The sequence below is a fragment of the Eleginops maclovinus genome, chromosome 14 (genome assembly GCF_036324505.1).
Source record: "Eleginops maclovinus isolate JMC-PN-2008 ecotype Puerto Natales chromosome 14, JC_Emac_rtc_rv5, whole genome shotgun sequence".
Lineage (NCBI taxonomy): Eukaryota > Metazoa > Chordata > Actinopteri > Perciformes > Eleginopidae > Eleginops > Eleginops maclovinus.
In genome coordinates, this window is record NC_086362.1 from 11,802,483 (window position 1) to 11,818,464 (window position 15,982).

General features: G+C 40.9%; 1 protein-coding gene across 1 annotated transcript in view; it reads left to right on the forward strand.

The window, feature by feature from the left end:
* The window catches only part of nrxn2b (neurexin 2b), a 488,648-nt gene that overhangs the window by 61,848 nt on the left and 410,818 nt on the right, over positions 1-15,982 (forward strand). The window contains exon 2 of the mRNA XM_063900632.1: positions 15,512-15,541. Coding sequence (XP_063756702.1) covers positions 15,512-15,541 — 30 coding nt within the window. The remainder of the gene's footprint in view (positions 1-15,511; positions 15,542-15,982) is intronic.

Sequence of the window (15,982 nt, forward strand, 5' to 3'; positions counted from 1 at the left end):
TTTGTGCATTATTTGTGTGGGCATGTTCCCTGTGTGTTGGTCTTTGCTTATACACCTGCATGCGGTGGTAAAAGGGTTATACATCACTGTCTCTGTGTGTGAGCTTATGTTTGTGTTTTTCTTGCATTCTCTGCCCGTTATGAGACGCTGCTTGTCCTGACAGTTGGAATAGATGGCAGTCATTATTTATGATGCCGTCCAGTTGTCTGCGTGTGTTGTCACCACGCTGGCTGTCAGCGGCCACAAGATGGTAATTGCACAAATGCCATTTGGCTAGAACCTGGTAGATAAGTATTTGTGGGACATAACTGTGGTCTGCTCTGGTCCATATGTGTTTGTGTTTTTGCGTGTGTTTATGTGTCACAGATAAAAAGATAAAGATAAATATTCATAGTGCGAGCATGGAGTAGTCCTCTCCACTCTAACCACATGCATACGAGCATACATTTCTAAATAATCTGAGTTTTTCAGCTAAAGCATTACATCATCCTCAAAATTGTTTAAAAACTATTGTCGGGCCAATTTGTTGTCTCCCTAGCACTCTTTGCAGGAACATGTTTGTATGGCAAAGACTCTTCTGTTTTTTTCCCCTTCGACTTGAAATTGTTATTTTAGTGAACACATTTTTTCGTGGGAATACAGTCAATATCCAAATGTAACACAAAAAGAACCTTATTCAGAAATAACAGGCTGTTTAGGATTCAGGGATTTTAACATATCAGGAAAGTATAACATCCATTTTGATTTTTTCAATTTAAATAACTAATTGAAAAATGTCAGCATTTTTTTTAAACATAGACCCTACACTAAAAAAAACCTCTCTAAGTCTGGCATATCGGCGCATTTAGACACTTTTGAAGTGAGCGAGGTGCTGTGGCACTACCATATATGGCCTTAAGCAATGTGTATGTGTGTTTGTACAGGTGGTGCTGCAGAAACAACGAGGTATAACAGAAGAGATAACGGAACCCCACTGAGATAGTGGGTTGGGGGTGTTTGCTGGGCTTCAAACCTTCACCCCTTCCCACTCTGTGTATTTCTCTCTCTTTGTCTCTCTCCTACCCCTCATACTATCATTTTTCGGGGCTGTGTGACGCCATGAATGACAACTAGGGGCTCTTTGGAGTGTGTGTCGGCAGAGTGGCCTGGCTGAAGGAGATAAGGAGCAGAGGCCGCACACACACGCCCACATACACATGCATATTGTTCATGCTTAAAATTAAGGACACAGAGACCTCCATACACACAATCCAAAGAAAGTCCTAGTATCATTCAAGAAATGTTTTTGTAAATTGTGTTTGTGTCAGCCACACACATTGTGAAAATTCCTTAAAGCTTTTTGCAACCCATTGTTGTCAGTCGATACACTTCCAGCTGACAGTGGCAATGATTATCAAACTGAAGGTGACATAAATTGATTGTATTGTTTTTTTTGTGGAGTGCTTGCCAACCCACAAATAATAAGACAACCCAGTCTATCCACTTTTTTGTGGGCTGCATTGGTCAGAGAACATGTGATTCAACAAGCCATTCAGATGTGGCTCTTTCTCCCCCCACTGAGGTTCCCCACCAAGCCAATCTCCACCATAAATCATAGCAAATGAATTGTTTTTGGTTTAATGGACAGGCGTTTGAACAGAACATTAGAGACAGAGTGTGACTTTTATGTAAAATGTTCAGGAAAATCCCAAAACACTAAAAGAAACCTGAACATTTGCATAATATGTACCCTTTAGGACTTTAATTTGCATGCAATTTTCCCGCAAATTGCAGGGCCACAGTACTAAGCAGCTGTGGAGAGATGAATATAGAAGTTACATTAAAAGTTTGACACACTGATTTTAGTTTTAGTTTTAACACACATGGACACATGTTGAGTTTCCCTTTTCCATCACTTTGTGAAAGCCTTTTTATCGCAGCACCAGCCATGGACCATGACCATGGATTTTATATTGTGACATTATAATCATATTGTTTGTTACACTCACCTGGAAGATAAGAGCATAAACCATCAATCTGTTTGAATTTTAGAATCGGTGCATGAGCTACATTACAAGTGTATGCACAGACACACCTGTTGCATTGCACTACTCCAATACTGTGTGAAAACACTAAAAGCATTTCAGCAGTGCTCCCCGTAAGCACAGATGCTCATTAATATGTATAACCATACTCAGTAACTCAGGGTGTTGCACTCACGCACACTCATATTCTCTGCCGCACCAGCGTACAACCCCAGCCCCAGCTTGCCGCCCTGCCTAGGGGATGGCAGTGGCAGATGGCGCCTGTTCAGAAGTGCCGGGTACCCAGATCTGTTGGTTGGAGCCCCGAGAGGCACCGTTGATCATAGAAATGAAGTGGAGATGACACTGATCACTCTTCCGCCTCCTCCCCGAGCTCCCTCACTTTCAATAAATGCAGTGGGGCCTAGAGATACTTAATGTGCAGAAAAGGTGAGAAGAACAAACGCAATATGAGAGGTGAATGCAAACGAACAAATGGAGGCAGCATCTGGGGGAATTTGTAAGCAGAAGAAGCAGTGGAACCACCTTGTTAACTAAAAACAACACACACAAAAGGGTTGAATTGTAAACGATACGTCTGGGTGGAGAAAAAAACAAAAAACTAACCTTGATTGATTTTGGTATTTCTGAGGCAGCTCTAATTATATGCTTTTGTTACTGACACTGATGAAATACTCAGAAACTGTTATTGATTTGGCTGCCTGACTTTTTCCAAGGCAGATCTATTCCACTTCAGCTCGTATCAATCTTTATCCCAGTTTCAGGTGCCTTATTAAGCCGAACAATTAATTTTAATTACTGATCCCAATGTGGAAAATGATTGATCTGGATCTCTATAATGTGCGCTATTTCAAAGACACTGCATCATTTTCAGTGTAGTTTAAAATGATTATTGTGTAACCCATTTATTCTTTAAATGAATGACAGTACATTAGTCCTGATATTGTATTGTTTCTCTTTATCACACTCTGTAAATAAGACATTAATTGAGACATGTTGGAGTCCAATTCATTGGTCTGTTAACATGGGTGTTGAAAACAGTTCCTACTTAGACGAAGTGAATGTTTACAGGATGTGAGTTATCTTGGTGTTTTTTGTTGTAGCCTGATATTATAAATAATACTGCAGATTAAGATGTGGAGCTGTTTTTATTCATTTAATTAAAACGTGTGCCTAATACGAGTCTTGGCAAGAAGATAAATACACACAGGCCATGCGTCGCACCTAACGGGAGGAATTCATGGCCAAAGCAGTGTATCCCATTTTTTATTTAACCTCCTCCCCTGTCAACATAAAGCTATTTTCTTTGGTATAAGACACACTGCATAATTGCATATCATTTCACGTGAACCGCCGGACAGAGAAACCCTGGGTTGACTTACCGAGTTGAGAACCAGCGTCGTAGGACCGAATGGCGAAATGGCGTTTGTTAGGTTTAGTTAAGCCAGACAACTCAAACATATCCAGGGTATGTTGAACTGGCTTCGTTGTACAGGCCTCAGCTCAGTTAATGTGTGTTTCTACTGTAAACATCAGTAAGGATGTTATAGGCTTTTCAAAGAGGAGATGATCCAGCCACCTGAGCCTGATCCCTGGCCACCTAATTTTAGATACTCAACAGTTGTCTTACTTTAGTCCTGAAATAGCGGTGCACATGTCCTGACTATTTAACACATGCTAATGTTATCACTCTTGTGGATCACCAGAATCAATCTTTTTATAGTGTTACATAATTAGAAGTTCTTATGTGTAAAGGAGAGCAGTGGAGGGCCACAGGGGATTTGAGTACTTTGCGCCTCGAGCCGACACATTAGCATTCATAGACTATCATGGATTAGAGCGCTAATCCTCAGGAAGCTTGTTATTTTCAGATTTTTTGCGATATCTTTGGTGCTAACCAGTCATGGCTTTGGTGTTTTTATACTGAGCTGCACAGACACTGTACTTATATCAAAGAATGAAGATGATACTGATTTCAATTTAGGTCGTTTTTTTCCATCCTTCTTTGGCACTCTTACTTTTCTGCTTCTCTCACAGGAGCAATCACTATCCATGGTAACTGTTAACTTGTTATCAAATCAATCCCTGTCAAAGGCTATATCAACTCATGGATGACCCAGCAGGTACTGGATGTAGAATAAACAAAAAATCTTACATTTCCTGAGATAAAATAATGTCAACAGGGTAGCCAATTTACTATTAAGCCATTTTTTAATTTTAAGCCAGGCTAATATCTACTAGAATATCCTCTAGCAATTTCGAGGAAAAATCTATTGAAAGCAGCTTTCTTTTGTTAGTGTCAAATCTGCCCTCCTGAACTTGTAAACTGGTGACCCAGTAGTGGCCCCCTGCTTCGACACACAGTAAGGGACAAAGGCACATATGTAGGCTCTCTCTTATGTGGGTTCAGAGCCACTAATCCAGTTTCCGTTTGGCTCCCCGGGGATGAGCTGATCCAGAGGCGACTGGTATTCAGCAGCAGGCACACTGCTAGGAACTGCCGCCATGGAGGGAATAAGGGCACCCAGTTCCAAATAGCTGGTGACTCAGGAAACACCAAGCTTCTCTGATCTTACGCCAGGTCCCTCTGAGGTGGTATAGGAAGGGTTTGCGGAGGGCAGAGGAAGGTTGGATCGCAGATCATGAATGTCCTTCTACCTAAAACCCAAATCCAAGTGAAAATATAGTTGTGTGTGAACCAACCTGCAGTTCAATGCTTTCTTTAATAAGAAGAAAATTAAAAGGATGCAAAAATAGCCCAGTGAACAGATTGAGTGGTTTTCTTAAAGAGCCGTCGTGGGGCTCGAAACAGCACGGCGGATCTGAGGATGAAGTTGTGACAGATGGGATCAGTGGAGCCTAGCAAAACAGCCCTGTCCGATTAAGCAATCATACACTCTATGAGCGCTAGCCAAAATGACGGTGCTGGTGAGGGTTATGGCGGGACTAGTGTTGACAATATGTATTTACACTATCAAAGTCCCAGGGGCATCGGCAAAAGTATACCTTTGCACATGCATATACACAAGCACACAACAGGTGTTTCTAGGAGATAACATGACATTCTTAAACCTGAGGCTTGTGTTGGTCTCGGGCTAACAGACTCAGTCCTTTTCTTGATAACCAGGTGCCAGAGAAATTAATTTGATTGCATGTTCTTATGTTGGGTCTCTGTATCTCTGTTTTACTCTACGGTTTGTCGTCTTTACTGTTGATTCCCTTGAGTTTGATCTTGTACACTAGTTTGTTGGACTAGATTGTTTTGGTTGATGGTAATAACATGCTAATTAAAGCAGGTCTGGGTTTGTTCCACTCGCCTGCACTAAGTCAGCATTATGTATGCTAACAAATGCTTACAGTATCACAATACCGCATTGGCAATGGACTTAATTTGAGGAAGTATTCCTGACTGGCTATAGAATGTATTTAACCTAAAAGCAATTTCCCTGCTGTGGGAAGATTTATGAAGGGGCTAGGTTTATTTTTATTGAGTTTACCTCTGTGGGAAATGAACCAGGAGACAGATATTAAGTAATTTCATTACTGATCAAAATGCACCCTTAATATAATTAATGAATTCTCATTTGGTTTTATAACCTAGAGTTGAGCGTTATGTATTTGGGAATATAATGTAATAAAAACACACAATGCCAATCTTAATTGATTAGAGAGAGAGACTGACAGGGAAACGTGAGCTCCACACTCGAGCCAAAATTAAAATTAAAATAAGGTCTGAAGAAGAGGGGATGATGGAGGTTAGCAAACAAAAAGAGATTCAAAAAGTACCAACAAGTCATTATCAATAGATGAGAACATCAGTAGAAGAAAAGACAAAGAGCAGGGGAATGTGAAACAATGTGAATACACCAGTTTGGCCATCGTCATGGTAGAAAAGATACTGGAGCCTGTTGCCATGCCAACAAGGATTGGGCTGCAGCATCTCAGGGATTTGTCCACAAAAGTCATGTAAAGTGATGAGTGACTTTCCAGAGGAACATAACTTGGGAAGAAAACAGAAGAAATGGATTTGTGTCGGTCTTTTCTCTTTCACCTTAACCTTCTTGGCCAACTATATAGTAGCTCATATATTTCAGGGTAATATAGCTGACACTTCAAGGTGGAATGCTATAGGAGAAATTATTAATGAAGGCAATGACAGGCTTTAGGCATTTCCAGGCAGGTAGAATAGTAAGCTGAAATGGGTTCGGCTTAACCCCTGCTCGACTAGTGACATTTCTGTGTAACTGTCTACTTTTTGTCTCTTTTAGTTGAGGTTTTTTCTCAGCGCCCATCATACGTGAAACCCAATTGCAAACAGACCTGGGCTATTTCACAGCACAGCAGCACCAGACGTCTCCTACATTGTGTTTAACATTGTTGAAATATTTGTTTACAAGGTTCAGTGCCGTTTAATTTTCTTGTGATCAGCTCTCTCTCTCTTCTCTTTCCGCCTCTCTTTAGCTCCTTCTGCTCGCTCGAACTCAGGAGCCCTTTTGTTTGAATATGCAGAGGATTTGTCGCTCGCTGGTATTTGTTCAGTTTGCCTAATTAGAGTTTGGCGAGATGAAAGCAAGAAGCAGGGCCTTTTTTTTTTTTGGCTCAGCAGCTGAAACTAAACCAGGTACTGTTGTATTTCAAAAAAACAACTTGAGATTTGTTATTCCTAATTCAGGGTTGAGGTCTGCCTCTTTATGGCATGGCTTTACTTTCCAAACATGGCTACAAACAATAACATTAAAACAGTTCCTCACTTTATTCCAGAATTCTCTGACATTTACTTTTTGATGTTCTTTCCTTCTTTAATTGAAGAATGTTGTTTTGATCCTCTAACTAGGCGTATCCATAGGGCCGTGAAAACTGTGATTACCTGAAGTGGCCTTTTCAACTGTTAATTCAACTGATTTTCAGCACTGTCATCTTGCCTTAAGACAATTGAGATATTTAAATTGATAAATTAAACCCCTTCAACTCTGCTTGCTAAAGAGTGTTTAGTTAGCGTCTTCAGAACCTTTGTATTCAGCGCTGTGCTGCTAAGAAATAAGCCATTATGCAGATGTGAGTAAGGAGGAAACACCAGTTGGGACTTTTTTCAACCTCAGTTAAATCAAGCTGCTTATTGTTCCCCACAAAGAGGATTCCAGCCTCAGAAAATAGGCTCATAAATTATGAATACATTTGTTACACAATTTACATAAATTGTGCCATAGTTATCCAGCTCCCTCTCAAATTACTGAACTTCCAGGAGTATTGCACATTCCAGGGTCTAATGTTGTTTACCAGACTCAATGAGCTAAATGTAGTTAGTGCATCATCTCAGTTGGAAGACATTAATTTTCCATTATGGGATGTTGTTGTCGTTACCTGCTGAGACCCACCCCCTGACGCAAGGCAGGAAGTCGCCCTGTCACAACCTCACGGGAAGCCACATTTCTAGGAAAAGTCATTACGATTTTATTTTGTTCCTTTACAAGAAACTACAGTTCACTGCCGTGCCGCTGGTGGAGAGGAACAGGATGTGTGCTCTAAACGCAGGCTGAAGGGAGAAAATTGTCAAAATGAAACATTAAACACCAACAAACGCTCAAGGCAAGGTGCTATTTTACACTAATGTCCCTGCAGATTACTTTGCCTTGACTTGAGCTTCCATGGCTCAGAGGACCAGAGGATTTAGTTATTTCTACTTTATCTCACTGACATGGGTTTGCTTTTGAGATAGAGGCAAAAGCGATATCTAACACAAATCCGTTTGTGCACGCTATTCAATATCATTTGGAGTTTCGCATTTTTGTTACTGGTGAAGGATGCTAATTTCATTAGCAACTCAATTTCTCTTTTTATATTATTGATACTCGGGACACATTCATCATATGTGGATTTATTATCATCTTTTCATTCTGCATATTTCTTTCATCAATATGTTTTTTTAAATACACTGAGGCTTTAACTCAATATAAATCTACATGATTAGAATCATATTTCAAGAGAAAAGAGAGCATAAGGTCAACCACGGACTTGGGTAGGACATGTGTGTGTAGAGGGTTTTGCACAGAAAGGGGGGGTGGCTGCATGTGCTAATTGTCCACTTCAGGCCTGGCTTCCTTCCTTCCATCAATGCTGCCGTTCTCTACATCACATCTGATGTCGCAATTACAGCTTCCAACATCCCAGGAAAAAAAAAAAATACTCTATAGTACGGCATGAATTTTTCTTGCCCACTCCCTACTTTTAACTTTCCTAACGAGCAGAGTCCAGAAGTGGCAATCAGAGGCATGCATTCCATGAAATTGACTGTGCAAAGAAGGCGGATGGAGTAGGGAACAGTTATAGGATGCTTTCGCAGCACTGTCAGCTGAAGATTAGGAAGAGGAGAGGAAAGACAGATGGAAACTCTGAGATAGGTCGCCAGATCTCAGTGGGGACTAATGATTGGTTTTGACCTCATAAATGAAAGGAAAATAGAGGTCAGACGTAGAGTTTATTGGTTTTCACATTGGACCCAGCATGGTTCTATCAGGCCAGAAACTCAAAACATTTAGTAAATGGCAATATAAGGCAATACATTATCTATAAGATGTATAGTAAGATATTAGGATAGTTTGTTTATTATTTAAAGATTTAGCTTTCAGTATTGGTAAGACCCTTCTTTGAAGTGAATGCAGTAGGGTTTTGTGTAAGAGCTGGTAATTCATTGAAGCTCCTTTGAGTATCTTTAGACCATCTTGTGTAAATTAGAATTTAAGTGAAAAAAATATGAACATCGCTTCTGTGTTTTATCCTGTGTATTTCTTCAAATCTCTCCAGCTCGACATATGGGGGTCCTATTTATTTATGAACTGTTTAATTAAGATGGAACGGCAACCGTTCATATCTCTACCCCTCACCAATCTCCGAGAGCCTCTAATTTATTTTTCTAGACATATCCCATGACATATTAGCTTGTTTTAATGAACAAAATGTGTGAGTCAAACTGATTCACTCAGTGTTACACTGTTAATTAGGAAATGTGGGGGAGCATAATTTCTCAAAATGAGATATTTTCCCTCCTAAGTCTTAACTATGATCTCTTCATGTAGAGAATAGATGGTTATTGAGACAATAAACAGCACTCAAAAGTGTTGGCAATATGAGAAAGCCCTTGCTGCGTGAAAAATGTAGAATCAGTAATTTAGTATGAAATGTTCTTTCATATCTTTAATGTTGCAGTATATTAAGACAGTGTTTGCATTAATTATAGAACAAGAGACAAGAATGTTTTCAAATTGTCACTCATGGCACCATCGGTTAAAACATTCTCTGTCTGCAAACCTTGGCCTGTGCAATCTTAATTATGTAGTTTGTCTGTGTGTAATTGTAACTTTGAATAGTAAATCACATCACTTGACAGGCTTCCAAACAACTTAATGCATCGCTCCTGACAGATGATGGCAGTAGCTGCTGAATAAAGTGGAAAGTGACCATAAAGATTTAATGCTTCACTCGCTCAGCTTAAGTGCCTCGTCTAGGGTCAACAGTTCCCTGCGGTATTTCCAAAGAAATCAAATGAATGCACCCTCACTCCTACATACACACAGAAGATTATTCTGTATTGCAGTAAAAGGAGTACATTTTTTATTCAGATACCTTGAGAATCTAGGGCATTCTGCCAGAAACCAGCAAACTAACCAAGTAATAAACATGTTTTGTAATCGTTTGTGTATTCAGTGCCGAAATTCTTGTAGTGTATTTTGTGAATATTATTGGCTGTGGAAAATGTCCACTTTGCCTCTTTGTCTCCTGCATATTTATTTGAATTTACAGCCGGTGTAAAATTTCAATCGTGCTTGGTAGCGGAAATACAGCTGTGTCTTTTTTATTCAAATTCAGGAAGTGCACCCTTCACATTGCTGTGGTAACTGGTCAATTGAGAAGCAGTCAGAAAGGTGTTGCACTGAATCATAGGGCTGTGGTGCAAAGCATTGAAGGCAGATGGTCTGCGGTACTATTGCAGGATAAATGTGTAGCACTACTACAGTAATATCTAATGGATCTTGCTCTCTATGAACTCATTTAGAGAGCTTTAATGCTGCAGGCATCAGGGAAGTGTCTCAGTAATATTCCTCCTTTAATCTAGTGTAGCCTTTAGTTCCAAATACTCATCACCTGTAGTTGTGTAATAGTAAAAACAACAAGTATTAAGACATTTCTTAAACCCTAGGTGATCCTGCTTATTACGTCTTATCATTCACTGATCTTACAGTTAAACCTGAGTCAAATTAGCTGTTTGTACACATCACTTTCACATTTACTACACTCTAGCTTAACCAAAACTAGATTCACTATGACATGTGACTCAACCACAGGCATTCACCCAAGCTGCAGCTAAAGTTCTCCACATCTCTGAACACTAGACTTTCACCAGAACTTGACTAACATAGCTGCTTGCACTAAATCCCAAAATAATCTATCAGTTCAGAATCCTAAGCTTTTGACAGTGTGATGTATGAGCAAAACATAAGAAACTGCAGTGACGTGCAGCCTAGGTGTTTATACTGAACAGGCAGACACAGTTCTTGAAAGAACACTGACTCAATTTCAGCAATGACAAAAGCTTACATTTTTAACCATGTTTTCAGTCTTGGCGTAGCTATTTCATTGAGGAACAGCGCAGGCATAAGGTAATTGACACGGCTTCAACTCGGCATGCCTTGGTATTTTTTGTGTTTCAGCTGAAACATCTATAATGCATTTTGATATTGAACAGAGCAGCTTGTGAGCATTTCTTAGAATACACAGCATTTTCCCCAAATTAGAACCAAGGCAGAGTGTGTTCACTGCTGTGAGAAAAAGCTCAGAGCATGATTGTGTCACACCCTGAGCTATATAGAATGGCCCAGCTCTTCTCCAGAAAAAAGCTCAACTTAACAGATCTGTACATTCCAAAATGAACCACTTCCTAATGTATAATACAGCTGATACCTCAGAGAACAACTGCCCAGTCTGAGCAGAGGGGGTACATTGCATCCTCGCTACCCACATACAGAGCTACAGTTACATGAGATGAAAGAGAATGCCTTTTTCTTTTGTGTGTGTAAGCAGTGCTTTAGTCTTTTACCCTTTATTAAAATCACAGCAAACTGTAGACTTTGACTTCATCCTGTCGGCAAGTGACTGTGGACTCAATGTGCAATAGTTTCACTTGATTTCATTTTATGTTGAAGTATAAAACATGTTTCTTTCTTTTAAAACAGGGCAGGCTCTATGTTAATAATTTAAAGGGCTTTAAGACGTGGAAGCCTTTAACATCAGTCTATAACTCTCAGCAAGATTGTAGACGTCTTCTCAGTCCCTTACCTCCCACTATCTCATCCTTTCTCTCGCTCATAGAATAGATATCCACAATGAATTATTAAAACACTTTAAATTCTGCCACAGTTTCTATATTACTTAAGCTGGGCAAAGACACTATGCATTATGGATCAGCCCACTGAGATGAATGTTATTCACATTCAATCAGAACCGTTTTCCCACATCTTTTAAGCAGATGGTTTTACAAATTGCCCTGGTTTGTTTCTGAGTCCTCGAGAGCCAAGCTTGCACTTTTTGGCAATGAGAGACATGCAGCAGTGATTACGCAGCGACACTTTATCTGTGCCCAGGCCTAATAAAAACAAGTGATTTGTGGATGTGTCAAATGCTTTGGATATTGTGGGGTTTAATATCTTGTGCCAAGGGTGCACCCAGCATAAGCTGTACATTAAACCATTTATTGTTCTTATTTTATGCTTCATGACTTTAACACACTTCAATATTTCTTGCCTTTTTGAGAATGCTCGCTCCCATTAAAGTCATCAAAGGCAGTGTTGTCAAGAAATATGTTTTAACCGCCTACAATGCAGAGTCGGCGCCAGAGCAGATCTACTGGAGGGGCATTGGGTCATTGGCGGGGGGGGGGGGGGGGGTGGGGGGCTTGCTTGCTTTTGTGACATTAAAAACTCTTTAGCAACTTCGAACTCAGCGTCAATTATAGTCGATTGTGACAGATCGAGAATATGCTTAACAGCTGGTAGGAGGGGCATCAATGACCGCTAGGGGGGGCACGGCCCTCGAATGCCCCCCCTTAGCGCCGGCACTGCTACAATGTTGGCATCTGCAAGGAAAGAAGAAGGTCTCAGTATGACACGTGCATCCAGAAGGCACGCAGAGTGCAGTGGCCATATGCTGGTGAGAGTCCTTGGAGGAGGATGCTATTTACATGCCATCCCTGCTCCACAGGGGGCTTGGGAAGCAAACACACTCTTCCTTCTGACTTAGTCTATGTGTCCATCTGATGAGCGACATATAGGGAAAGTGAGAGCAAGTGTGGATGGGGAAAAAAGGGTTTAAGATCAAGGCTGCCTTTCACATCTGTTCATGTGTGTAGGATGATGTGACTGAGGAATGTCTCACAAGGTCATTCAAGATCATGCTGCACCTATCAGATGCTGCTTTCCAAAAAGACATGCCTGAAATCTCAGTCATTATTTATAGATGGCAGACAACATTCCTTTAGTTGAAGGTGACTGTCAGTTTGTTGTATTTATGGACATATATCCGCATATAACTGGTGGACATATCCTGTCTTTATCATGCAGTATCTAGCAGTACATTGGTGTCTAACATTTTAATAAAATTGGTAGTTTGCAAAACAATAGTGGCCTGTGTTCATCAGACCTGTAAGCGTAGCAGTAGAAAGTGGCAGATGAGGAAGACGAGAGCAGGAGGCAGCTCCAGCTGGCTGATGGATGGCTGGATGTGGAGGCGGGGAGCAGAAAAAGGTGGGAAATTGGCGAAAAACAGAAGCGGAAGAGGAGTTGGCCCGATTAGACGTGAGCTCCTTCTAATGGAAGAATTATGACCCTGCTCCATCTGCAACTCAATCATAACCAACCAATTGGCGGCTGTTCCGTTCGACACTCCTATCTTCTCTCAGTGCAGAATTAAGGGTGTAATCAAATGCTCAGATGTCAAGGAGATGTGGGGACATAGTTTGGGCTCTGGTTGTGCCACGTTCCCAGTATGTGATGCAAGGCATCCTGCTTGTGGCTGTGGTGAATTTATTTGGGATCCAAAATCAAGGCATACTTAAAGGGGGATGGAGCCTTTCCTTATGTCTTGCAGTGATCAGTAATTTCAATTTGGAGTCATGCCACTTCTTTTTTTTTTTGTATTAGCACAAGGAATCTTGCATCCTGTGCTTCTGCCAATACTCCAACATGTGTGCGACTGACTGTGTGTGTTAGTGTGTGTGTGGTTTTCTTGATTTGGATAATTGAAGTTTGGCATGTTGCACAGATCAAATCACAGCATTCTAATTCCCTGATATGATATCTTGGAGCAAATTTCTCCGTTTCATTGACTTGTTTTGCTTTCTCCGCGCTGCACACCTGTTTGTAAATCTCTGCTTATACTGGCTGTGTAGATGCTGTCTTTTCTTTTTTCTTACCTTGTCTTCTTTACCTTTCCTAGTCCTCCTCGGCCATAAAATGGTGCCTCTGTTCTTTGCCCGCCTGAGCTGGATGAAGCCACGGGTTGGTGTATTTGAATGATTTTGTATTCAGCGACAGCACCATTCTGTTTGATTGCAGGAACATTCGCCTTATCTCCTTAATGGATTATGAGCAAGGGAACAAAAACAGGAGGGAGGCAGAGGGAGAATGATTGGACTCCCTGCAAAGGGCCGGCAGGAAACGGACTGCAGCCAGATAAATAAAACACTCTGCCTGTACATTTCCTCTGCCCCTGAATCACAGATGTTATTAGGAAAGAAGACAATAGGAACAGCTTGTAGTCAAGAGTCATTTGAGCTTCTGTAGTTTTTGCATTACACTTAATCTGCTTGCTGCTGTTGGCGTGGACATGCTTTGTAATTGCTGCTGCAGCTGGCCCATAGTTGTGTGTTAATTTGAGTTACTAAACACTCACTTTCTTGTTTTGTTACAACTCAATGCTTAGGTGTCCTTAACTGTCAAGCCCCTCAGATAGCCACAGATTTGATGTTTATATGTGTTGCTCTAAAACCTGTCACTCTAAATCAGCTGCAGAAAGCAAACGGTAGGTACAGAATGACTACATAATTTAGGAAAGGAATTCATATTTCATATTTGAGATAGATTGATACACTTAGAAATTATGCATATTTCTTGGATGAAAAAAATCCATTTACAAGTCAAATGAAAGCATAAGCAAATGCTTGTGCTAAATATTCATAAACAGCAGCCATCAGTGAACAGCCTTTGTAGTTTGAGGGGTCTTTCGTGTAGCAAAAGCTGTTCTAGCAGAATATAGTTTGCATGTTATCATTCTGCTAATGGTGCGGTGAAGCACTGTAAGGCCGCACCATTGCACATCCAGGCAAAAGGGTTAAAATGATCAACCTGTGTGCTGGTAGTGCCAAGAGACCTATGTTTGAAATGGTATTGATCAAGAACAGACAGGTCGGTTTGAAATGATTTGACCTTCTGGGAATTTGAGTCCGACATGATGCTGTTGATATTCTGTGCGGCCTGGGGTTAAATCCAATTTACTTTAGACATTCCGTTTATTTAGGAGTAAATCTTGCTCAAGGCCATAGCCCATGTTATTTATTTTTCATTTTAAGGTTTGCTTCCGATAATTCTATCCCCAAGACAGGCGTGTGCATGTTTACAGTATATGATCCCTGCCGGTTATGATGTTTAAACTTCCTCTCAGGTATGTTTGTGATCGAACAGAAACGCAAGGTATATTGGTGATGACATTAAGTTAGCGAAATGAGGGCTTTAACACATCATTGGATTATATGTATATCTCAGAATATGAATGTGGTAGTGTAGTCTGATTCAGAAGCTTGGCTCATTGTTCTTTTAAATCTATTGATCTGCAGTTTTGGCAAGTTGGTGCAAAGTTGCCACCAGTGAGCTAGATAAATACTTAGGCCTGGTTTTATGGTCGTCACGTGTGTTGAAAAAGATCTTTGTGTTTTGAGTTTTTCTGAGCAACTCAGAAACATTTTACCCTGTAGCGGTTCTTCAGCTTTTTCTCTGACCCGCTCTGTGGGAGGCCTTTTAAGCTCTCTGATGTTTTTTCATGATTTGTGTACAGTAGAAGATGATGAATCCAGTTCAATTATTTTCTGCCAAACAGTTCTGTGTGTTCCATAAGTACTCCAGAGGAAAAAAAAGCATTTGTGAGAGCAATAGCCTTCGGGGGTTGCGCCAAATGAAAATGCTTTTTTTTCTAACCCCCCACACCTCACTCAAGAAGTGTTTGCTTGTTTTCTGTTACTATTCGCTCTCTCTATCTCTCTCTCTCTCTCTCTCTCTTTCTCGTTTTTTACCTTTGATTTGAACTCTGACATCCAAGTCTGCCCCAGGATGTCTGTCACAAACTGCAGTCCAACGTTGTGACAATGCTTTTTTTCTTCCCGTGCCTTTTATGACCTTCTTTTCTTCCTCTTTCTGTTCTTTTTTTCTGTTTTTTTCCCTTTCAAGGTCTGGCGCACCTGACGTTAAACGACCAAGGTATGGGTTCATTCCTTTTTATTTTGGTTCTGTTTTTTTTTTAGAGGAATTGACTCAGCCTCTTACCCCCAACCCCACAGAAACTGCCGCTTTTCCTCACAATTCCCTCCTCTGCTTTTACCTTTTTGGTGCCATGTCCCTCCATTACCTCCCAAAACCTCCCTTGCCTTTTAACTCTTTGCAACGTCCTCCCCTGTTGCTGCCCCCTTCTCCCTCTCCTTTCACAACTCTTCATTTTTTTCGTTGTGCCTCCTTACTCCCCTCCCCCTCCCTCGTGCCATGTCTTTGTGCTTTTCTGTGACCTCCACCAATGTGTGTCCCACCCCTTGTCCTGTCCTATGGCTCACGTCCTGGACCTCCACCTCTGACCACCTTTGTCCCCGATGACCTGACTCCGGGGCTGAAGGTAACACTTTTCTGCTATCCCTTGTGCTTGGGTTT